This window comes from Lepus europaeus, chromosome 22 (genome assembly GCF_033115175.1).
Source record: "Lepus europaeus isolate LE1 chromosome 22, mLepTim1.pri, whole genome shotgun sequence".
Taxonomy (NCBI): Eukaryota; Metazoa; Chordata; class Mammalia; order Lagomorpha; family Leporidae; genus Lepus; species Lepus europaeus.
In genome coordinates this window covers 4113704-4137514 of record NC_084848.1, presented here as the reverse complement: position 1 = coordinate 4137514, position 23811 = coordinate 4113704, and the positions used below count along the sequence as shown (strand labels likewise).

The 23811-nt window shown below is 54.3% G+C and overlaps 1 protein-coding gene across 1 annotated transcript in view; it reads left to right on the top strand.

Annotated features, from left to right (window-relative positions):
* Positions 1-2971: 2971 nt before the first annotated feature.
* EVL (Enah/Vasp-like) overlaps positions 2972-23811 on the top strand; it is a 135594-nt gene continuing 114754 nt past the window's right edge. The window contains exon 1 of the mRNA XM_062181620.1: positions 2972-3025. Coding sequence (XP_062037604.1) covers positions 3021-3025 — 5 coding nt within the window. The 5' untranslated portion in view covers positions 2972-3020. The remainder of the gene's footprint in view (positions 3026-23811) is intronic.

The following is a 23811-nucleotide window of genomic DNA, read 5'->3' as shown; positions in this document are numbered from 1 at the left end:
GAACAGGGCAGAAGAGGTGCGGGAAGCGCACCTGCTCTCTGCTTCGGCGGGAAGTCCGTCTTCCGCCCCCGGACAGGAAGCCCCTGCTTGGCAAGCCTCGGCGCCTGGGGGAACCTAGCCCTTCAGTGGGGCGTGGGCCCGTGCCACCTGCCTCCCTGGGCCTCCGGTTTGCAGAAGGCAGCTGGTGGGACTCCCAGCCTCCAGGACCGTGTGTGCCAAGCTCATAAATGTAGCTCCTTTTCATGCCCACACACATCCGGCCTCCCTGGAGAGCCCTGACGGAAGCACGCGGCCCATGCTTCCCTCACCTCCTGTCTCCCAGGACCCTGCTCCCTAACATGCTGGGGACTGGGCTCCACTGGCTGGGGTCTGGGGAGAGAGGGTGGCCCAGACCTGCCCTCACCCTGCACTCACCCCCTTCACACACACCTCTCCACCCCAGTCCTCCCCAGCTGCCTCCCTGGGCTTGAGTCCCCCTTGGAAAACCAAGGACCAGCCTACGGCACAGGGAGTGGTGGCAGAGCGGGGTCCGCTCGCCAGGCCCCCAGCCCAGCCTCAGGGAGGCTGCCACCTGCTGTCTGCTCGGCTGTCCCCAGCCCACCGCCCAGCGTTCTCCAAGGAGGAAGGAGGTCCTGAGAGGCCGGTTTCCCCCAGTGCTTAACACCCTGGTGCCCCCAGCTCTCTGGCCTTAGGGTTGTGTCCCATTTCAGTTCCCCTATTACCAGCATTTCTACCTAGTTGATTTTTTTTAAAAAAATATTTATTTATTTGAAAAGCAGAGTTACAGAGACTGAGAGGTAGAGAGAGAGAGAAAGAGAGAGAGAATCTTCCCTCTCCCTATATGGCTGCAACAGCTGGAGTTGGGCTGATTCTAAGCCAGGAACCAGGAGCTTCTTCTGAGTCTCCCGCGTGGGTGCAGGGGCCCAAGGTCTTAGGCCATCTTCCACTGCTTTCCCAGGTCATAGCAAGGAGCTGGATGGGAAGTGGAGCAGCCAGGACACGAACCTGCGCCTATACGGGATGCCGGCACTGCAGGCCACGGCTTGACCTGCTACACCACAGCTCTAGCCCATAAATAAATCTTTTTTGAAAAATGAAGCAAATCAGAGAAGGGAAAGGTGAGGAGCGAGTGAGGGTGAAAAGCTGGAGGTCGGGGGCTTTGCTCATGAGCGGGAGGTGGTGCAGACGTGGGCCCCTCAGCCGACCTCGGCACAGCCCCTGCGATTCCCACCTGTCAGATGAGGCCAAGTCTGAGCTGCGGGACAAATGTGGGCCCCCAGCTTCTCCAAGCATCTAACGCTGGTTATTCAGAGGCCAGCGTGCTCCAGGGGGAGGCCGGGCACAGGAGGGGGTGTGTCCTGTCCTGCCCCCGCCCTTCCTGCTCTCTGAGGCCTCTGGGGAACAAGCATCAGGTGCAAGAAATGACCCCTCCCAGAGCCGGACGCAGTGAGGTCCGGGAATCCACTGGGTGACGGACTCGGGGCCGGTCACTTTCTCTTTCTCCTTGTCCCCCCAACCCAGAGTCCTCTAGAGAAAGCCTGGCAGGGGTCTGTGCCCCTCACCTTTGGTGCTAGGGTTCAACAGCAAATCTGCCATCTGCATTTCCCTGCAAACCCTCCAGCAGCCCCAGGCCTGCCCGGCAGCCGGCACAATGCCGGACCGAGGTCAGAGTGGGCCCCCGGTGGAAAGACCACCAGTAAACGGGCTTATATCCAGGGATCTTTGACATGCGCTGACCGGGGGTAACCCTGCCTCCCCACAGTACACCTGGGATGTCTAAGTGACGAAAGCCTTGTCCGAATCGCGGCAGGGGGAGTGCTAACCCTGAGGGCTGCAGTGGGGTGTTGCTCCAGGCCCCCTCTCAAGCTTGGCTGGGGGCACTGGCCAAGGGCCTGCGCCCAGTGAGGAAGAGGCAGGGAGACCCACGCTGGACACGGCGCGGGGGGACATTCGCCTGGACACAAGCTGGGATTCCGAGACCCCAGCGAAGCCGTGGCTTGGGCACGCGCTACCGTGGACTGTGCCTCGGGCACACACTGTGGCCCCGGGCTGGGAATCAAACACTCACACGTGGCGAGGGGGAACGCCGAGGGCCTAGGCTCTGAACTCGGACAGCAATCACAACCCCTGACTCCTAGGAAAGATCGGGATTGAAAAATCAGGAGACCAGAGAAAACCTGGACGACTCCCCGATTCTCACAAGCTCTGGTTTCGGGGCGCGGGGCAGGGCTCCTCGTGCTGGGTCCTTCCGGCTCTGAGATGACCCCAAGGCTGCGACGCCGGCCCTGCTGGGCTCCTTAGCCACAAGGCGAGGAAGTCGGTCGGCGGCGGCCTCGACGTCCCTGGGGCCAGGGTCTGCCCGGGGTACAGGGGCCCGAGCCCTCAGCCACGACGACGCGCACAGCCCTGGGCTCTGGGCAGCCGCTGAGCGCGCACCACGTGCCCGCCGGCGCCCCGCCCCGGCCCCGCCTCCCCGAGGCCCCGCCCCTCGCCGCCGGCCCCGCCTCTGCAGCCTCCGGCCCCGCCCCCCGAGGCGCGGACCGCGGGGCCCCGCGCCTTTTGTGTCCGGCCTCGGCCGCCGCGCGCGCGCTCCTCTGCCTCCAAGGCTGCGGGCGAGGAGACGCAGCCGCGCGCGGAGGGGCCCTGGGCCGCACGCGCATCCCCGACCTCGGCCCGGGAGCTGACACGCGCCCCGACTGCCAGGCGGCCGCGCGCGCACGCGCCCCCGTGGACCCCGGCGGGCTCGCCCCCTTCTCGCCCCCGCCGGCCGCCGGCCCGGGCGCGCTCGCTCGCGCCGGCCCGGGCACGCGCGCCCGCCAAGATGGCAGGGGCCGGGGCCCGGCTGTCAGCCGCCGCCGCCGCCGCCCTTCCCCGCAGCTAGCGGCCGCGGGCCCGCCCCGAGAAGATGAGCCCCCGCTGCCGCCCGCAGCCCAGCCAGACGCGGAGCCGCCGCGCCCGGGGCCGGCTCCCCCGCTAGCGCCCGCGCCCCGCGCCCCGCGCGCCCGCCGCCGGCAGCGACAATGAGGTGAGTGGGGGCCGGGTGCGAGGGGTCCCGAAGGGGAGCAGGGCTGTGGGGAGCCGGCCTGGCGCCCCCCGGCCCCGCCGCCGTCCCGCGCGCCCCTGCAGGTCGCCAGCCCGCGGCTCGGACCCGAGGCCCGCGCTGAGGTAGCCGCGGCCGAGCTGGGGGCCGTCCCGGGCGGTGGTCGCCCCCCGCCCCCTCGGTGTCGCTGTCAGGTTCCGGCGTCGGGGTCGTCCCGGGGCGGTGGTCGCCCCCCGCCCCCTCGGTGCCACTGTCAGGTTCCGGGGTCAGGGCCGTCCCGGGCGGTGGTCGCCCCCCGCCCCCTCGGTGCCACTGTCAGGTTCCGGGGTCAGGGCCGTCCCGGGGCGGTGGTCGTCCCCCGCCCCCTCGGTGCCGCCGTCGGTCAGGTTCCGGCGCCGGGGCCATCCCGGGGCGGTGGTCGCCCCCCGCCCCCTCGGTGTCGCTGTCAGGTTCCGGGGTCGGGGCCATCCCGGGGCGGTGGTCGCTTCCCGTCCCCTCGGTGTCGCTGTCAGGTTCCGGGGTCGGGGCCGTCCCGGGCGGTGGTCGCCCCCCGCCCCCTCGGTGCCGCTGTCACCGCCGTCGGTCAGGTTCCGGCGCCGGGGCCATCCCGGGGCGGTGGTCGCCTCCCGCCCCCTCTGTGCCGCCGTCGGTCAGGTTCCGGGGTCGGGGCCATCCCGGGGCGGTGGTCGCCTCCCGCCCCCTCGGTGCCGCTGTCAGGTTCCGGCGTCGGGGCCGTCCCGGCGCCCACGCTGCAGGCCGCACTCCTCTGTGACTGGCCTCCTCCGCTGCGGGTGGCTGCGGGAGCCGTGGGTCCGGGTGACCTCCGCTGTCGCCGCGCTGTCGTGTCGCCGCAGCGCAGTGTGCGGGGGCCCTGGGAGCTTCGCTGGCGCCGGGCTCTGCGCTCGCCAGGGCGTGTGCTGCCGGGGTGAGGACGCACACGTGTCGCTCGTGAGCTACTTCGCTAACGCGCGTGTCTGAAGCTGTGGGCGGGCGTCTGCTCCGTCTGCGTCCTGGGCAGCGTCGGGTCCTGTCCGGCTTGCATTCTAGGCGCGCAGGGGGGCACCCGCGCGTGGCTTCCCGCTAACCGCCGGGGCTGAATATCTTTTCGTGGTTACTTGGTCTCCTTTAGATACAGCGCAGGGCGGCTGGCTTCGGAGTGTTCACTTTGCAGCTGATGTCGGCGAGGGGGCAGGGAGCAAAGCCCGCGGTGGCCAGCCCCTCCTGCAGCGCCACCTGCACCCCCCAAAGCCCTCTGTTCACCAGCACTGGCCCCAACCCAACATGGCCACTGGCTGCGGCCCGGGGATCCCCTGTAGCTCATTAGCAGGTCGTTGTGGTAAAATTACCACGGCTGTCACATTGGCTACCGGCATGCAGCTGATGGCATGACACTTCCAAGTTGTCCACAAGAGGTTCAGGAAATGGGTGTGCTCACGCCCCCAAACTCTGTCCTCTGTGAACATTCAGTTAAGCCCCGCCCCACCCCAGGCCTCCAGTTCAAACTTCAATGGCCCTGACCCTGGTGGTGGGCAGCTCGCCCTCCAGTGCACCTGCACTCCTTCTCCAGACCGTACCTTTGCCACTCATGCCAATGTAGCTTCCTCTGCCAACCTTTGCCTGTGTCTGGTCCACGAATCCTTTCCTGCATTGGAGACAAGAACCTGGACCCAGTCATCGGGTGATACAACCGTTACCACAATGTTGTGTTCCTACACTTGTCTCCATTTTCTTTTCTTTTTTAAAAAAAGACATTTATCTATTTGAAAGGCAGAGCGACAGAGAGGCTGAGGCAGAGAGAGAGAGAGACAGAGAGAGATCTTCCATCTGCTGGTTCATTCCCAAAATGGCCAGAGCTGGGCCGATCTGAAGCCAGGAGTCAAGAGCTTCTTCCAGGTCTCTCACATGGGTGCAGTGGACTTGGGCCATCTTCTCCTGCTTTCCCAGGCCATAGCAGAGAGCTGGATCAGAAGTGGAGCAGCCAGGACTCGAACTGCGCCCATATGTGATGCCAGCGCTGCAGGCAGAGACTTTACCTGCTACACCGCAGCGCTGGCCCCGTCTCCATTTTTGGAGTCTTTTCATTACAGAGTTCTTGGAGTCCCATCATTTTTCTTTTAGCTTTTTTTTTTTTTTTTTTTTTTTTTTTTTTGACAAGCAGAGTGGACAGTGAGAGAGAGACAGAGAGAAAGGTCTTCCTTTTTCCATTGGTTCACCCCCCAAGTGGCCGCTACGGCCGGCGCACTGCGCCTATCCGAAGCCAGGAGCCAGGTGCTTCCTCCTGGTCTCCCATGCAGGTGCAGGGCCCAAGGACCTGGGCCATCCTTCACTGCACTCCCGGGCCACAGCAGAGAGCTGGACTGGAAGAGGAGCAACCGGGACAGAACCGGCGCCCAAACCAGGACTAGAACCCGGGGTGCCAGCGCTGCAGGCGGAGGATTAGCCTAGTGAGCCATGGCGCCATCCTTCTTTTAGCATTTTAAAGCCATTTCTCTCTGACTTTTCGTTGTTGTTGAGAAGTCACTTGTCAGCCTGCTGTCCCTTTGAAAGTGCTCAGTGTTTCTCTCTGGCTGCTTTAAAAGTGTTGTTTGTTTTCAGCACTTCTCCTGGGCTCTCCCTGGGATGGAGTTCTTTGTATTTAGAGCTGGGGTTCTCGGGGCTTCTCAAATCTTTCGTTAGCTTTGGAAGTCATCACCGAGTAGTGCCGAAGAGGCCTGTCCTGTATACTCTTCGCTTTGCCTTCCAGAACCACAGGTAGGCGTATGTGGCCGTCTCCGTGCGTCTCCACACCTCTCAGCCTTTCCTCTGCTTCCCATGCCTGCTGCTCTGTTCTTCACTCCGTCTTTCTTGTTTTACAGTTCCATTTCATCTGAGAGATGGAGCCAGAGAGAGAGGGCGCACGTACTCTCATCTACTGGTTCACTTCCCAAATGCCTGAAACTGCAGAGACTGGACTGGGCGGGTCCAGTCCACGTCTCCCAAGGCGGGGTTGGAGGGAGAGAGGGCAGGAAGGGTTTGTGAGCCCTCACTGCTGCCTCTCACTCTGTATTAGCTGGAAGCTGGCGTCAAGCCCAGGCCAGGACCCAAACCAAGGCACTGCAGTGTGGAATGGGGGCACACAGCTGGGCCAGGCACCCAGCCCTGCTCTTTGTCCTGGACATCGCCTCGCGGATCTCTCTCTTGCTGTGTGTAACCCGCAGTCAAACTGACCCATGGGGCACGTGTTTGTGGTGGGTAAGCTGCCACTTTGGGCACCTGGTCCCACATGGAGAGCCTGAATTCTTGTTTCGTTTTTCCTAGCAGATCCTATATATTTGCATATCTTCATTCAGAAGCCATCTCCTGAGGACTTAGAGTTGCCTTAGTGGATTGGATGGGTTGGTCCCCATACCTAAGACATTTATAAACGTTCACTAGGTCACTTCCTGCACCTACTTGAAAAAACCCACCCACACATACACACTGTGTATCATATTCCAGCTTATTTACCCGAGTTGCTTAGCCATGGGGAATGTGTCCTGTGGACATTCTCCCTCTCTTTTAAAGATTAACATTTTTATATTTAAGAAAGTGCTCCAGAAGTCAGATTATTACATTTGTTCTGTGTACGTAAGTATTTTTTCTCATTCAACTTGGTTTCAATGGGTCTCGTACGTAAGTATTTCTCAAATGTTCTTCAAAATTGGCTAGAACTTGAGCTGAAGGCCAACACTCCACTGCCCTCATGGGCGCTGGTCAGGTGCTGGAGCGCAGCGGTGATGTGTATGGCAGAGGTGCCGGCGGTGTTTTCCAGAGGGGTGGTGGGGCTGATGTCTGGGTCCCAAACCCAGGGGCGTGTGGTTGCAGATGGCAGTGGTTGAATGAGAGACGGTCATCTCTGATGCTTGGAACGCTCACCTGCCCCCGCGGGGCCAGCCTTGTGGATGTGAGGGAAGGCCAGAGCAGCCCGTCGGTACGCCTGGCCACAGGCCAGGGGTCCACTCCATCTGGGCCAAGGGCACCGTGTCAGTCTTGGAGTTACACAGAATGCAGTGTGATTACAGGCTATGGCGTAGGACACCTAGGCACGGACTTGGGCCTTGCTGTCACCTCCAGCTTGCATTAACTAACACAGGCATGGCCAAGTCCATGTGTGAGCCCAACGCTGCAGGTCGGTGTAAGGAGGAAGGTTCTCCAGATGGCTGTGGAAGTCACGTTAAAAAAGCCACAAAGCCAGCTGTCGGGGCTACAGGCCATGTATGTGTGTCTTTTTTTTTTTTTTCCTCTAGATTTATTTATTTATTTAAAAAATAGAGTTACAGAGAGAGGTAGAGACAGATAAAGGGAGAGATCTTCCATCCGCTTGTTCACTCCCCAGATGGCTGCAATGGCTGGAGCTGGGTCAATCTGAAGCCAAGAGCCAGGAGCTTCTTTCAGGTCTCCCACGTGGGTGCAGGGGCCCCCTCCACTGCTTTTCCAGGTGAATTAGGGTTGGAAACGGAGCAGCCAGGACTTGAACCGTCACCTACATCCTGCTTTGCCACAGCACTGACCCCATGTGTCTTTTTGGACTCTTCTGTTCTTCTATCTGCTTGTGTTTAGCATAGTACCATTGCCATGTTTACTTTGTGGAGAATTACTTTCATTTGAGCAACTTTTATTATAGTAATATAATTTTGAGTTTTGCTGGTGTAGTGGTGGTGTTTGTATTTATAAAGTTGGCTTACCTAGATATATAAACATCAGATTTTTAAACTTAGCTTTATAATTGTACATATATAAGCCGCATGAAAATAAATCAGTATGGTTTCACATAAGAGCTTTTCCCATCAAGGGCATCTGTGTAACTGTGTACGTAAGTGCTAAGGAGGAGTGTGGAGACCTGCGGAAGAGGGGATGGGGACAGGCGAGGGGTGAGTGAGAAGGGCGGCTGCCCCTCCTCGGAAATCCTAAGCAGTTTCCTCCTTCCTAGAACACTGGGAGAAGCTCGACATGAGGTAATTTCCTGGTGGTAACTATTTTATGCCTTTTCTAAAAAATAACATTTCCCCCTGGTTTGAGTGTAGTGTATGTTGAAGGTTACACATTTGAAAGCAGAAAGGTAAAGACAGAGTCAGCATCGCTCCTGCTACCTCCAGAAGACCGCGTCAAACAGGTGGCTTAGGTCCTTTGTCCTTTTCCTGTGTGAATGTGACAGTGTTCACAAAACTGATGGTGTAGTGTGTACTTACAGGCACCCAGTCCCTGCCTGTTGAGTATTCTTTGAGAACATTTTAAATGGACGAATCAGAATGTATCGGATGGTATATCAAGTCTTATTTAACCAGCACCCCGGTTTAAACACAGTGTGTTTTTAATTTTTCATCATTGTGAACGACTCTGTGATAAACGTCTGCTCATAAAACTCAGGTGCGTCTCTGGTCGCTTCCTTAGGATGAGTTAACAGGCAAGACCACCGGGACCCGTGGCCATACACATTTCAAAGGCGTCTGATGCATGCTGCCAGACCACGGTTTAAAGCAGTGGAGAGAGGAAGAAAGCAAGAAGGTGAATGAAAGGAGGGCGAATCCTGGAAGTCGATGGGAGGGTTAGTTCAGCAGGGGAAAAGCCCAGAGCCCAGACGGGTAGTTCTCCAGCTCACCACAGGAGGGCACCCTGCTCCCTCGTCCTCCTCCTTGCAGGCGCGCTTTGTCCTGAGGGCCCTGGGAAAGACGTCCACTCTGGGGCTCTCTAGGGCTGTGAATGAACTCGGTTTTCCCTCCCTCAATCCACCCCTTTCTCTCTCTCAATCTCTCTCTCTCTCTCTCTTTCTCCCTCCCTCTCTCCCTCTTTCTCTTATTTTGATATTTAATAATGTTGGGTCTACCTTACCCTCTGTGCTGTGAGCAGCCTGGGTGTCAGAGAGCTACTGCTTAGGGCCAACTGAGCACACCACCCAGCCTCTCTGAGCCTCTGTGTTGCACACAGAGACATGAGCACAGCTGTGCTTCCTTCTGAGGGTCCGTGAGGGTCACACCTGGGCTGTTGGTGGTCACCCTCACCCCGCCCCGATCCATTGTGCCTAGGAGGAGGACAGACCCTGGGAAAATCTGAGACGAGTCTGGTTGCACATGTTCTGCCCTCTTGTGAGCTCCTTCTCCAGCTCACCTCTGTCTGTGGGATTTTAATTTAGAAATCACAGTTGCTATCGATGCAACTACTTCTAAAAAATATCCAGGCCCATTCTCTATAAAGGTCACAAAAGAGAGCGATGGAAATGAGGGTAAAATGAGGAGGCTGCCATGTTGGGGTACAGAAGAGAGTTGTGCCAGCAAATAGGCAGTACTGTTGCAGCCAGGCACCGTTAACTGTGTGGCAGGAGGGGAGACGTGAGCCTTGTGTGGCATGAGAGGGCCTTGCTCCACACAGAGCTGTCTGGGGGTCTCAGAGACTCACGGCAGCTCTCGCACTCCTTCTCCACTCCATCTTTCCTTGTATTCTCTTCTCTCTAGGCCTTGTTTTTATTTTATTTTTTGGGAGGTAGAGAAAGAATGAAACAGAGAGAACTTGCACTGTCATTCTTCCATCTGCTACTTCACTCCCCAAAGGCCCCCAGCTGGGCCAGGCCTAGAGCCAGGATCGAGGAACCTAACGTGGGTCTCCCGTGTGTGTGGCATGGGCCCAGTCAATTGTGTCATCCTCACTGCGTCCGAGTCTGCCCCAGCAGGAAGCTGGAGTCAGGAGCCTGAGCTGGGGATGGGAACTGAACCCGGGCCTGATGTGGAACACGACTCCTGCCTGTCTTTCACAAGGTCCCAGCAGCCGGCACATTCTCTGGGCACTGCCTCCACGCCCTCCCGGCTGTGGAACTGCTGTGTCCATTGCTCTGGTCTTCTCTTCCCTTTGGAAGAATCCTCAATTGGGAAAAGATCTGAGGAGCTGAGTCACCCAGCTTGATCAAAGCCAAACCACTTTGTTTTCCTTTTTCCTTCGCTAACTTCTAGGCTCTCAACTCTTCACAGAAATGTCTCTTCCTTGGGGGAGCAATCACTGAGCCCTGGCCTAGCTGTTAGCTGCCTCTGTAGCATTCGGCATTTGCTCTTCTGTAACGGGGTATTCGTGATGACTTCTGTGTCCCCTGCTGTACCATAAGCCTCGTCAAGGCAGGGTTACACCTGCCTTGGTCTCTGTTGGTGGCTAGGGCCTCATCCGTGTGCTGGGTGAGTGAGCGCTTTACCGAGGTGCCGGTGCCGCTTCAGTGGTGGTTGGTGTGGTGTCACCGGGCGGGTTTTCCCGTGGTCTTTGTTAAGATCTTAACCCTCAGTCTCCTGGATGTTTCTCCCAAATGCAGAGCCTACCCCCAGGGATGAAAAAATGCTTTTCTCTTTCTTTCTTGTAAATTGGAGTAGACTTTGTATTTTAGATTTATAGAAAATTCTAGGAGGGAGGTCCCATGCCCTGCGCTGCCGTTTCTCCTAACGTCTGGTCTCGGTACGATGCGTTCTTGTGCCTGTTGCTCACTGAAGTCCATGGTGTATTCGTGTGGGACCAGGGCCCCACCCAGCACAGCACGGTGTTCTCTCCGTAGGCTGAGTTCTCCAACTTTCTTTATTTTTGATGACCTTAACAATTTTGAGGCGTTGTGCTCAAGTCCATTGTTGGATGCCCTTACTGGAATTTGTCTCAGGCTTCCCTCGTGATTGGCTGGTCAAGTCCATGGCGTTTCCCAGGAAGGAGGGAGAGCGAAGCAGTGCAGGCTTTCGGCAAGGACCAGGCCACCCCTGGGCCAACCCATGACTCAATCCCCAGCCTGGTGTCTGGGGAGGAGGGGGAAGGATGCATCCCACAGCTCCTGGCCCCACCTCTCACCACAGGGCACTCGCCCCAGCACCAAGGGGCAGGGGTACCTTGGGGGGCAGCGTGGAGCCCAGCAGGGGCGTGGAGAGGCCCGCCAGTGACTCCCAACACAAAGGAATCCCATTCCAGTGTTTTCATGACTGCTCTCGTGGCTTCTCAATGTTCAGTCATGGCCAGAAGGTTCTCTGGTAGAATCCAGCTGTTTTTCTAGAACTTTGGGTGGTCTTCTTTCTTGTTCACAGCTTAGATCTCTGGTCCATTTGGAATGTATCATCTGACTTGAGAGAGAAATGCAAGTTTCTCCTTTTCCACCTGCGTGTTCATTTCTGCTGATGCTACTCTTTTTAAAGTCCATTTTCTCCCAGGGTTTCAAGAGGCCGTCTGTTGTTACATGTAATTAACTGGACCTGTTTCTGGATTATTCTATTGCATTGATCTGTTAACACCTCACTTGTAATTGGAGCAGCTGTCCAGTTTGTTGACGTTTGGGCAGGTTAGTGTTCCTCAGTCCTTCGGGGAGCTGACTGCAAGGGAAGATTAAGTAAATAATAGCACTCATGTTCAACAGGCTTGGTGAGGTCACAGGTCGCCAAACACTAGACCGTGTGTGGTGCTGTAACTTGAAGGACAAGTGTCTCCCAAGGGCAGAATGCTCACGTGTGACATGATGCATGTGGCTTTCTTTTTAAAATTCTTGTTTATTTCCATTTTATTTGAAAAGCTGGGAGATAGAGAGATCTTCCATCCACTGGCTCACTCTCCAAATGCCCACAGCGGCTGGGGCTGGGCCAGGCTGAGGCCAGGAGCCCAGAATCCCATCCAGGTCTCCCACATGGGCGGCAGGGGTGCAAGTGCTTGAGCGAAGGTGCGCCTTAGCAGGAAGGTGGATCAGAAGTAGGGCAGGACTTGAACGCAGGCCCTCCAACGTAGACTGTGGGGGCAGGGAGCGTGGCAGGACAGGCTGAGGGGCTGCCGTGTGCTGGCCCAGGCACCTCCCTGTACGTAGCTTTTGAAAATGGGTCTCTAAGGAGGGCTAGGTGAAGACAGAGGTCTTCACAGGTGACTTTCAGGACGGGACTGATGGCACAGCTGGGGCAAACCCTACCCTCCACCTCCGGCGTGCTCGTGCACACACACAGGGTTATTAATGGAACCACAGTTTATTTTAGAGGGTTTTTTTTAGAGAAAAGTCATTCAAAAAACCGTGGCAAGTTGGATTCAGACACCTAGAGCCAGGCCTCAGGCCACCTGTGCATCAGGCACAGCTGAAAAGCCCCCCCTACCCCCCCAGGGCCGGGCCCTGCTCCAGTGCTCCGATAGCCTGGGGCAGGGGCTTGTGCTGCACAGCTGAGCGGTACCCAGCAGTGCAGTGGCTGCTCAGTGAGTGCTGAGCCTGTGTGGCTCCCCTGGGCCTCAGAGGAGCAGCCAGACACACAGGCTCCAGAGGCCGCTACCTGGGCCCGCAGGGCAGCAGGGAAGTGAAACCCAGGTCTCGCGGCCCTCCGCGCTGGGCTCTGGTCTTGCTCGTTCACTGCAAAAGTGGGCAGGAACGTTTGCTGTTGTATGTGTTTGGTGTGTCGTCCGATTGCCTGCCTGGACCCTGGCTTCTCCTCAGTACAGAAGGAACGTGGGAATGAGCCCCAGAGCCCGTAGGAGGCTCCCTGGGCCGCAGCCCATGTGCTGCTGGGGGCAGCGTGGGACCCGGAGGACCACACTCACCATGGTCGCTGCTCCAGGCCCCAAGCCCATGGTAATTTCACTTCCTCCCTCTCTCCTTCTCTCCTTTCTTCCTTCTTTCCTTTCTTTTTGCCTTCCTTTTATTTTTAAAATTTTTTTATTTTTGTAAAGTATGTTAGATTCCAGAGCGCTTGATGACCTTACTTTTCATTAGTGTTTTATTTTAATGTGGATTTCAGGGTTTCCATCTCTTTGTAGTGATCCCAAGTCTCCATTTTCCCACAGCCCAGGTGCTTCATTGGTCTTGATTTGGGGAGTCCCCCAGAAAAAGACCCAGATTTCAACACTGCAAAAATTTGTAGAAAAGACTTTCACGAGAAAGGCCCTGTGTGGTTCAGTTTTAGACAAAGGTCGTGTGAAGTTAGGTGGTTCATCCGGCCGTTGAACCAGCGCTGCCAGTGACAAGAAAAGGAGAATTAGTTTGAGGGCACAGGGGGGCTGTAAGGTAGAAAGGCCTGCAAGCCCATGGTGTGGGAGAGGATGGGAACTCCAGCGGGCAGGGTGTCATTGGGCACCGATTGGCCCTGAAGTGGTGTCATCATTGACGTTGTCACCGAGAAGACAGCTCAAGCGTTAGACAGCTTGATGGTACTGGGGAGCAGAAAGTGGTGTTGAGAGCCTGCGGGGACGGGACCCTCAAAACTGCTGCAGGTGTTTGTGAGATCATTGTGGGGACGGGGCCCCTCAAAACTGCCGCAGGTGTTTGCGAGATCAGCGTGGGGACGGGGCCCCTCAAAACTGCCGCAGGTGTTTGCGAGATCAGCGTGGGGACGGGGCCCCTCAAAACTGCCGCAGGTGTTTGCGAGATCAGTGTGGGACGGGACCCTCAAAACTGCCGCAGGTGTTTGCGAGATCAGCGCCGGGACGGGGCCCCTCAAAACTGCCGCAGGTGTTTGCGAGATCAGTGTGGGGACGTGGCCCCTCAAAACTGCCGCAGGTGTTTGCGAGATCAGCGCGGGGACGGGGCCCCTCAAAACTGCCGCAGGTGTTTGCGAGATCAGCGCGGGGACGGGGCCCCTCAAAACTGCCGCAGGTGTTTGCAAGATCAGTGTGGGGCCCCTCAAAACTGCCGCAGGTGTTTGCGAGATCAGTGTGGGGACGGGGACCCTCAAAACTGCCGCAGGTGTTTGCGAGATCAGTGTGGGGACGGGGCCCCTCAAAACTGCCGCAGGTGTTTGCAAGATCAGTGTGGGGATGGGGCCCCTCAAAACTGCCGCAGGTGTTTGCGAGATCAGCGCGGGGACGGGCCCCTCAAAACTGCCACAGGTGTTTGCGAGATCAGTGTGGGGCCCCTCAAAACTGCCGCAGGTGTTTGCGAGATCAGCGCGGGGACGGGGCCCTCAAAACTGCCGCAGGTGTTTGCGAGATCAGCGCGGGACCCCTCAAAACTGCCGCAGGTGTTTGCAAGATCAGTGTGGGGATGGGCCCCTCAAAACTGCCGCAGGTGTTTGCGAGATCCAATGTGTCACTGGCACTGCTTCCTTGCATCAGCTGCGATTTCTAACTGAGCAGTTCCAGGGCCCTGTGTGTAAACACTTCCTTCCCTCAGAAACGGAAAATGTTCTCAATTGTGTCACCAAGCAAAAGAGAACTGTAAGCAACAGACTGAGACAGAGGGAACAGCAAACAGAGGAGCAGCACTGGAAAGAGGGCCAGCTGGCCCTGCACCGGGGCAGGGTGACGTGCGCCGGGTCCCAGTCCAGGGTGGCGAGCAGTGTGACCGTGCATCCCTCCACAGAGACTCTGGCGTCCGATTCTGTTTGCTGGCTCCTTCCTGAGCTACGAAGAGGAGACTTGGTTTTCTGTATGAGAAGCTGAATTCCAAGGAGGCAGAGCACAAGCACCCCAAGTCCAGAACGTTTGTAACAGGACGCACTGCCCCTGCAATTATGAGCAACAAGGCGTCAAGGCTGAGACGCGTGACTGTCCACATACAAAGACGCGAGATTAGAGCCCCACCTTGTGCCATACACGTAAATTAACACACCCATATGTGTTCTCTCATATGTGGAAGATAAAAAACATATATAAAGTGTGCGCATGTCGAGTTATTTGTCATACAAATAGCTATATACATTGTCTTTTCTGAATTGTACCCACTACACAATAACATACCCTTCTTCCCTCACTTTATGATCATTATCATGAAGCAAATGTTAGGTGGTACTAGCATCCCTGCTTTCAGGAGAAACTGTGTGTGTACATGTATGTATAATATTTACATTTGAAGTGAATTGGCATAATGTTAAAAGTTTTCAAGTCTGGGCCAGCGCCATGGCTCACTTGGCTAATCCTCCGCCTTCGGTGCCGGAATCCCATATTGGCGCCAGGTTCTAGTCCTGGTTGCCCCTCTTCCAGTCCAGCTCTCTGCTGTGGCCCAGGAAGGCAGCGGAGGATGGCCCAAGTGCTTGGGTGCCTGCACCCGCGTGGGAGACCAGGAAGAAGCACCTGGCTCCTGGCTTCGGATCGGCATAGCTCTGGCCGTAACGGCCATTTGGGGGGTGAACCAACGGAAGGAAGACCTTTCTCTCTGTCTCTCCCTCACACTGTCTGTAACTCTACCTGTCAAATAAATAAATAAATAATTTTTAAAAAAAGTTTTCAAGTCTTAAAAAATTGAAAAACAAGTTAGCTTAGAATTTGTCACAAACCTGAACTTAAGGGCTAAAACCTTAAAGTTTTATGGGAGAAAACGTAAGGGTGACTCTTCACTCCCTGTATTATACAATAGTGCCCTAGAAATGCAGCCAAAAGCACAGCTAAACAAAAGATAAATTCCATGCCATCAATATTAATGTTTTTGCTATAAATAATACTATCAAGAAAGTAATAAGATGGCTCTCATAATAGGAGAAAGCATTTGTATTTCATGTATCTGATAAGAGATTTGTATTTAGAATATAGGAGGAATTCATACAATTTGCTGTGGTCTAAAAGATTATGTCTTGTGTTGAAAAATTAATCCCCAAAGTGGCATTATGAAGAGGTGGGGCCTCAGCTGTGACTGAGAGGGCAGAGCCCTCTTGTGTGGGACTCGTGCTATGAGACAGGCCAGGACCGGCAGTAAGGCGGCTCCAACGGGAAGCACTGGCCCTCAGCAGATCTCCAGGCTGCCACTGCCTTCATCCGGGGCTTCCCAGCCTCCACAGCTGTGGGAACCAAACGTGGGTAAGCCAGCAGTTCACGGTGTGTTTGTTATGGCAGCCCGGGCGGGCTAAGGCACAGCTCAGCAACAGAAAGACAACAGCCCAATCTAAATGGGCAAATAACCTGACTAGTATTTCCTCAAAGATACAGAAATGGCCACAAAGCACTTGAAGAGGTGCTGAGTATCAGTTTGACAAGAGAAAATGCAAACAAGAACCACAGGAAATTGCCAGTTCACACACGCTAGGACAAGCAGTAGTGAATGTTGGCGAGGATGTAGACAGCCCTCAGTTGGGCGTGTGGTTCCATGGATGAACCCACGTCCTGAAACCCCAGGGCGCTGCCAGGAACGGGTGAGACGGTGCAGCTGCTGTAGACAACTGTGGTGGCTCTCACAAGTGTTGGCTGTAGGGTGACAGTGGAACCTGGAAGTTCCACCCCACAGAGGCACCCAGGAGGAAGAATGTAAAAGATAAATCCACGCAGAGCACACACAGAGGTTCACAGTGTTGTTCATATTAACCAAACAGAGAAGCGACCCAAGCCCTGCGCAGATGGATGCATAAACCATGCTAAACCACACGTGGTGGAGTAAAGTGGCTGCTGCACGGACTAACCCAGAAAACGTGCAGAACGCAGGCTGCCAGCCACAGAAGACCAGACTGCACTGGCCAGACGGTCTGTGACCCTTTGTGATGCTATATTGATGTGGCTGTTTCCTTAATGTCCTTTTGGTCATTGTTAATATAGAGAAATGCAGTTGATTTCTGTGTTGGTTTTGGTGAAATAGTTTAGCCGTGTGTGTGTGATCCTTAGAGTGTTGTTCTACACGTAACATCCTGTTATCTACAAACAGAGTTTTACTTCTTTCTTTCCAGTGTGAGAACCTTTCCTTTGTTTTTCTTCTTTAACCGCCCTGGCTAAGACTTCTTACTCTGTTCTATACGGGTGGTGAGATGAAGCGTCCTCACCTCATTCCTGCCTTTTGGAGGAAACACTTTCAGCCTTTCACCATTGAGTTTGATGTTAGCTGGGGGCTGTTCATATATGGCTTTTTTTTTTTTTAAGATTTATTTATTTGAAAGGCAGAGACAGAGAGGGAGAGACAGAGAATCTTCTGTTTGCTGGTTCACTCCCTACATGGTTGCAACAGCCAGAGCTGGTCCCAGCAGAGGCCAGGAGCCTGGAATACCATCTGGGTCTCCCACATGGGTGGCAGGGACCTAAGGACTTGGGCCATCTTCCACTCCTTTCCCAGGCACAGTAGTAGGGAACTGGATTGAAAGCAGAGCAGCTAGGTCTTCAACTGACACTGCAGTATGGGATGCCAGCATTGTAAGTGGTTGCTTAACCCACTGTGCCACAACACTGGGCCCATATATGTGACTTTTTAAAAAAATATTTATTTATTTACTTAACAGGCAGAGTTATAGACACGGGGAGAGACAGAGAGAAAGTTCTTTCATCCACCTGTTCACTCCCCAAATGACTGCAACAGCCAGAGCTGGGCCGATCCAAAGCCAGGAGCCAGGAGCTTCTTCCAGGTCTCCCATGCTAGTGCAGGGGCCCAAGGAATTGGGCCATTTCCTACTGCTTTCCCAGGCAATCAGTAGGGAGCTTGATCGGAAATGGAGCACCTGAGACTCGAACTAGTGCCCATATGGGATGCAGGCAGATGCTTAACCTACTAGGCTACAGTGCTGGCCCCTATATGAGGCTGTTTTTAAAAAAAAAAAAACATTTATTTTTTGAAAGTAGAGTGATAGAGAGTGAGAAACAGATCTTCCATCTGCTGGTCTACTCCCCAAATGCCTACAACTGCCAGGGTTACACCAGGTTGAGTTCAGGAGCCAGGAACTCCATTCAGATTTTATTATGTTGAGGCAATTTCCTCAACTTCTGGTTTATTGGATGTTTTCAGTCATGAAAAAACATTGAATTTTATCACACGCTCATTTGTGCATTAGTTGAGATAATCGTATGGTTTTTAGTGTGTATCTGACAGATGGAGTTTCATCTGTTGAACCATCCTTGCATTCCAGATAGAAATCACATGCGGTCACAGTGTATGACCCTCTCAGTGTGCTGTGGCATTTGGCTTGCTACCATTTCTCTGTGGAACTTTTGTTCAGTGTTCACCAAGGGGCTCCACCTGTGGTTTTCTTTTCCTGTTTTGCTTTCACTTGGTTTTGGTATCATGAGTCGGGCATGTTCCCGTCTCAAGTTCTTCTAAAGAGACTGAGGCTTCATCTTCATTCTTTAAAAGTCTGATAAAACCCTCCGTGGAGCCGTCTGTCCTGGACTTCTCTTGCAGGGGAGGTTTTGATGACTGCTTCCGGCTCCTTGCTAATTACGGATGAGTGCACAGGTTTTAATGCTTCATGATTCAGGCTTGGTAGGTTATGTGTTTCTGGAATTTATCCATTGCTTCAGGTCGTCCAATTTTGGGGCATATCATTTTGTATAGTCTCTTGGGGTGCTTTTTATTTCTGTGATGTCATTTGTAATACCCCCTCTTTCATTTCTAGGTTTAGTTGTTTGAATTTTCTCCTCTGTTTTTCTTAGTTTAGGTTAAAGTTTCTTCATTTTCTTGATCTTTTAAAAGAACCAGTTCTTGATTTCATTGATTTTAAAATTGTTTTTCTATTCCCTGTTTCATTTATCCCTGCTGTAATCTTTATTATCTCCATCCCTCTGCCAACTTTTTAGTCTGTTCTTTTTCTGGTTCCTTATTGATTTGCTATCTTACTTCTTTTTAAAGTAAGCCCACTGTTATAAATTTCCCTTATAGGACTGCACTTGGCTGAATCACACAGGTTTGGCCTATTCTGTTTTCATTTTCATTTATCTCCAGATATTTTCTCAAGCCCCTCTGATTTCATCTGTCCAGTGGTTTGTAAAGTGAGTTATTTAATTTCCACGTCACTGAGGGTGTTCCTGTTGCCCTTCTGCTACTGATTTCTTCTTTCATTCCATTTGTATTTGGGGAGGATTCCTCGTATGATTTCTGTGTCCTTAAAGTGGATGTGTTTGGTGGCCCAATGCGGGGTGTGTGTTGGGGCCGAGCTGGGCTCTGGTTGCAGCTGGGAAGAATGTAGGATCCACTGTGCACAGATGGCCACACGTCTGTGTGCGGAGACAGAGCACCTCTGCCAGGGTTCGAATCGGCTCCCAAACTCATCCAGGATGTTGAGCCCCAAAGTCCTAAGTGAATGGTCCGTAGATGGTGGAAACCATGCAGTGATGGAGACGAGCGGGAGGCCCTTAGGTCACGGGGGTGTGGAGCTCACAAGAAGTTTGCTATGGAAGCCTGACTTGGGCCCAGCCACTCTCCCTCTGCTCCTGGCTCCCCTGTGATCCTTTTTCTGCACATCTGCCACCCTCATTAGAGGCCAAATTAATGGGGCGTGCAGTCTTGTAGTCGAACCTTTAAAGCTTGAACTAAATAAGCCATTTTCTTTGCAAAATTAGTTGCCTCCATTATTTCATTGTAGTAATGAGAAGTTAACACACGTTGGCTGGCACCGTGGCTCACTAGGCTAATCCTCCTCCTGCGGCACCGGCACACCAGGTTCTAGTCCCGGTCGGGGCGCCTGATTCTGTCCCGGTTGCTCCTCTTCCAGGCCAGCTCTCTGCTGTGGCCTGGGAAGGCAGTGGAGGATGGCCCAAGTGCTTGGGCCCTGCACCCGCATGGGAGACCAGGAGAAGCACCTGGCTCCTGGCTTCGGATCAGCGCGGTGCGCCGGCCGCAGTGCACCGGCCGCAGCAGCCATTGGAGGGTGAACCAACGGGAAAAGGAAGACCTTTCTCTCTATCTCTCTCTCTCACTGTCCACTCTGCCTGTCAAAATAAAAAAAGTTAACACGTGCACACATGCACACGCACGTTACACAGAGTGGAAGGAACAGCAGCAGCTTAGGGCTCATTGCTCATCAGTCCTCCAAGGCTCAGAGAGCCGCCCGGGCCAATGAAGCCTTGTCTGGTGTGCTGTGTTTGTGCCAATGTGGGGCCGCACAAGCAGCAGCCGACCCTAGGTTTTGTACCCTGGGATCCTAGAGCTCACGGGGCTGGGCCACTGGGGCATCGCATTTTAGGGAGGACTAGGGCAGAGCCCAGACATCTCCTGCCTCAGGATGCTGTGCCCCCACATGTTCTGCAGTTATTCTTGGGACCTGTAAGTGAAAAGGGGGGCACCCGGGTCCATCCCAGGCCACTTGAGAACTGGCCTCCAAGCTGCTTTTTGGTAGAAGGTTCTATGTCTGTCTGTCAGGTCTAGCTGATCTACAGTATTGTTCCAGTCCTCTGTTTATTGGTCTTTCTGGTTGTTCTGTCTACAGTTGTGTCGCTGTCTATTTCTCCCACAGATTCTGTCAGTGTGCTTGATATACTTGGAAACAATTGTAGGTGCATTGGTATTTATGATTATATCTTCCTGGTGAATTGATTCTTTTATCATGATATGAGAGTACTTCAGAAAGTTTGTGGAAGTAGAATTAAAAGGTAAGTTGATTTTGTGCAAATAACTTTTGAAATCCATGTATAGTTTTTTTTTAATAAATGCATTTTCATGAACTTTTTGAATATTCCTTGTGTAAATAGATTTTTTAAAATTTTTACGCCAAAATTATATTTTCATTCATTCTTCCATGGACCTTTAGAAGTAACCTCATACAGTACCCTTCTTCCTCTCTTATGACAGTCTTCGACTTGGTGTGTTTTGTCTGACGCAGGTGTGGCTGCCCCGCTCTCTTCAGATTTCTACTTGCATGAACTATTCTCTTCCATACTTTCACTTTCAGTCTATGTGTGCCTTTAGATTTAAAGTGGGTTTCGTATACAGGATACGGTTGAATCTTGCTTTTTAAAATCCATTCAGCCATGTCTTGTAATTGGAGAATTTAATCTATTACACTTAAATTACTGTTGCCTTCCTGTTCAGTGTGTTCTGTGTTTTGTTGCTACTCTGTCTCTCTTTTTCTCCTTGTGTGTGTGTGTGTTTTAGTAACATGTTTTGTTCTCTTATTTCTTTTTGTATGGATTATTTGTACTTACTATTGCAGTCTCATGAAGCATCTTCAAGTTATAACAGTCTGCTCTAGACTGATAACAACTTCAAGTGTGCGAAAACTCCAGTCCTTTACATCTCTGTTGCCCCTTTATGTTACTGACACAAATTATTTCTGCTGCATCTCCGTGAACATAGATTTATAGTTACTTTTTATATTCTATGACATATTTAGAAGTTATTTTCACAGTGCAGGGTTCTGTACTTGTCTGCATACATACCAGATTTTGCCGGGCAGTTCTATATATTCACGTGGTTTTGTGGTGTTGTGTAGCCCCTTCTCATTGCAACCTGAAGGACTCAGCATTTCTGTGAGGCAGGTCTCGTGTCAGCTTTGTTTATCTGGAAAAGTCCTAACATCTCCTCCATTTGTGAAGTACTGCTTTGCTGTGTGATATTCCTGGTTGGCACTTTCCCCTCTTCCTCTGGCCGCGTCGTGATATTCCCGGTTGGCACTTCCCCCTCTTCCTCTGGCCGCGTCAGCTGACTTTCTAGCCTGAGAAGCAGGCCTGCAGTGATCCATAGGGGCTCCTTGTACCTGACAAGTTGCCCTTTGTTGCTGCTTTCAAGATTCTGTGAGCGACTTTTAAGTTTGGCTGCTTTGTGTCTGTGGGTTCACCACTGTGTCTGTGGACTCACCACTGTGTCTGTGGACTCACCACTGTGTGTGTGGACTCACCACTGTGTCTGTGGATTTACCGCTGTGTCTGTGGGTCCACCGCTGTGTCTGTGGACTCACCGCTGTGTCTGTGGACTCACCACTGTGTCTGTGGATTTACCGCTGTGTCTGTGGGTCCACCGCTGTGTCTGTGGACTCACCGCTGTGTCTGTGGACTCACCGCTGTGTCTGTGGATTTACCGCTGTGTCTGTGGGTCCACCGCTGTGTCTGTGGACTCACCGCTGTGTCTGTGGACTCACCGCTGTGTCTGTGGGTCCACCGCTGTGTCTGTGGGTTCACCGCTGTGTCTGGGTTCACCGCTGTGTCTGTGGGTCCACCGCTGTGTCTGTGGACTCACCGCTGTGTCTGTGGGTCCACCGCTGTGTCTGTGGACTCACCGCTGTGTCTGTGGATTCACCGCTGTGTGTGGGTCCACCGCTGTGCCTGTGGGTCCACCGCTGTGCCTGTGGGTCCACCGCTGTGCCTGTGGGTTCACCGCTGTGCCTGTGGACTCACCGCTGTGTCTGTGGGTCCACCGCTGTGCCTGTGGACGCACCGCTGTGTCTGTGGGTCCACCGCTGTGCCTGTGGACTCACCGCTGTGTCTGTGGGTTCACCGCTGTGTCTGTGGACTCACCGCTGTGTCTGTGGGTTCACCGCTGTGTCTGTGGATTCACCGCTGTGTCTGTGGGTTCACCGCTGTGTCTGTGGGTTCACCGCTGTGTCTGGGGACTCACCGCTGTGTCTGTGGGTTCACCGCTGTGTCTGTGGACTCACCGCTGTGTCTGTGGGTTCACCGCTGTGTCTGTGGGTTCACCACTGTGTGTGGGTTCACCGCTGTGTCTGTGGGTTCACCACTGTGTGTGGGTTCACCACTGTGTGTCTTAGTGGACTTACCCTCTTGGCGTTTCTGACCCTGAATCCGCACGCCCGTTTGTCCCCTCTGATCTGAGGTCTCGTTTCTTGTTTTCCTGCCTCCTTTCCCTCCTGCTCCCCCGGACACCACCGTGTGTCCGCGGTCCCGCCAAGCCCCTGGACTGGGGTCCTGGTTCTGGTTGCTGGCCTGGCTCAGTCTCGGTGCCCTGACACTGCGCCTGGGGATGCCGCCCCTGCCTGCTGTGTGCTGCTGACCCCCGCGCCAGGTCGCTTCTCCTGGGCCCCGCTGGTTGGCTTTGTCGTTCTGTCCTGCGTTGGTTTCCCGATGTCTTCCTCCCTCAGGTCAGCGAGCCCCCGTGCCTCCGTGCGCCGGTCGGAGAATCCTTCGTCCGGGGACTCCCGGGTCTGCTTCTTCCAGGTTGGTTCTGGGACTTCCCTTGGTCGTGGACTGGGCCGGCCACTGCACCCACTTCTTGGATACCTTGCCAGCTTCTGTGGGGCAGGGCATCTGGACGGCCGGCTGTCCCCGTCGGCCTTGCGCGGGGGAGGCCTTTGCTCCTCAGCCTAGCGCAGCCCATCTAGAGATCCCGGAGACCTGTCGTGCCATTTCTGGGGCGGGGTCTTCCCTGGTCGGCCTGCTCCTCCTCAGCGCCCGCCCTGCCCCCCGCAGCATGGCTGTGGTACTGCAGCCTCATTGCCGCGGTGCAGGAGCTCCTCCTGGTGTCCGTCTGTGGTACTGCCAGTCTCTGGGGCTGCAGCCACTTGCTGCTAGTTTGGATTCAGGTAAGACAGAAACTTTCCCTAACCCCCCCGTAAGTGAGAGCATTGAGTGTAAGTTCCACTCTTCGTTTTGTTCTCCCCAGGGAGAAGCTGGGACTTGGGGATGCTCTGGAGGCCGCACCGGCTGTGCCGGGGAGTGGCCAGGCTCCATGAAGCTCTTCTTGGCTGGCCTGTCCCGTAGGAGCCTTGGGCTTCTCCCAAAGCGGCTCGTCCACCTGTTGCTGTTCATTCGCCTCCACAGGGGACGCAGGGCCTGGGGCTCTCAACCCTGCCAGTGACCTCTCCAGCCTCCCAGCACTGGATAGCAGTGTGATCCCTTTGTTTGTTTAAAAATATTTATGTATTTATTTGAGGGGCAGAGTTACCAGAGTGAGAAACAGAGAAAGGTCTTTATCTGCTGGTTTACTCCCCAAATGGCTGCAGTGGTTGGAGCTAGGCCAATCCAAAGCCAGGAGCCAAGAACTTCTTCCAGGTCTCCCACATGGGTCCAGGGACCAAAGCACTTGGGTCATCTTCCACTGCCTTCCCAGGCCATTAGCAGGGAGCTGGATAGGAAGAGGTGCAGCCAGGACATGAACTGGCGCCCATTTGGTGTGCTGGCACCACAGGTAGAGGCTTAGCCCACTATGCCACCGTTCTGGCCCCTGTAACATGTAGCTTGGTAAGAAGACCTCAGTGCAAACAATAACAATGACT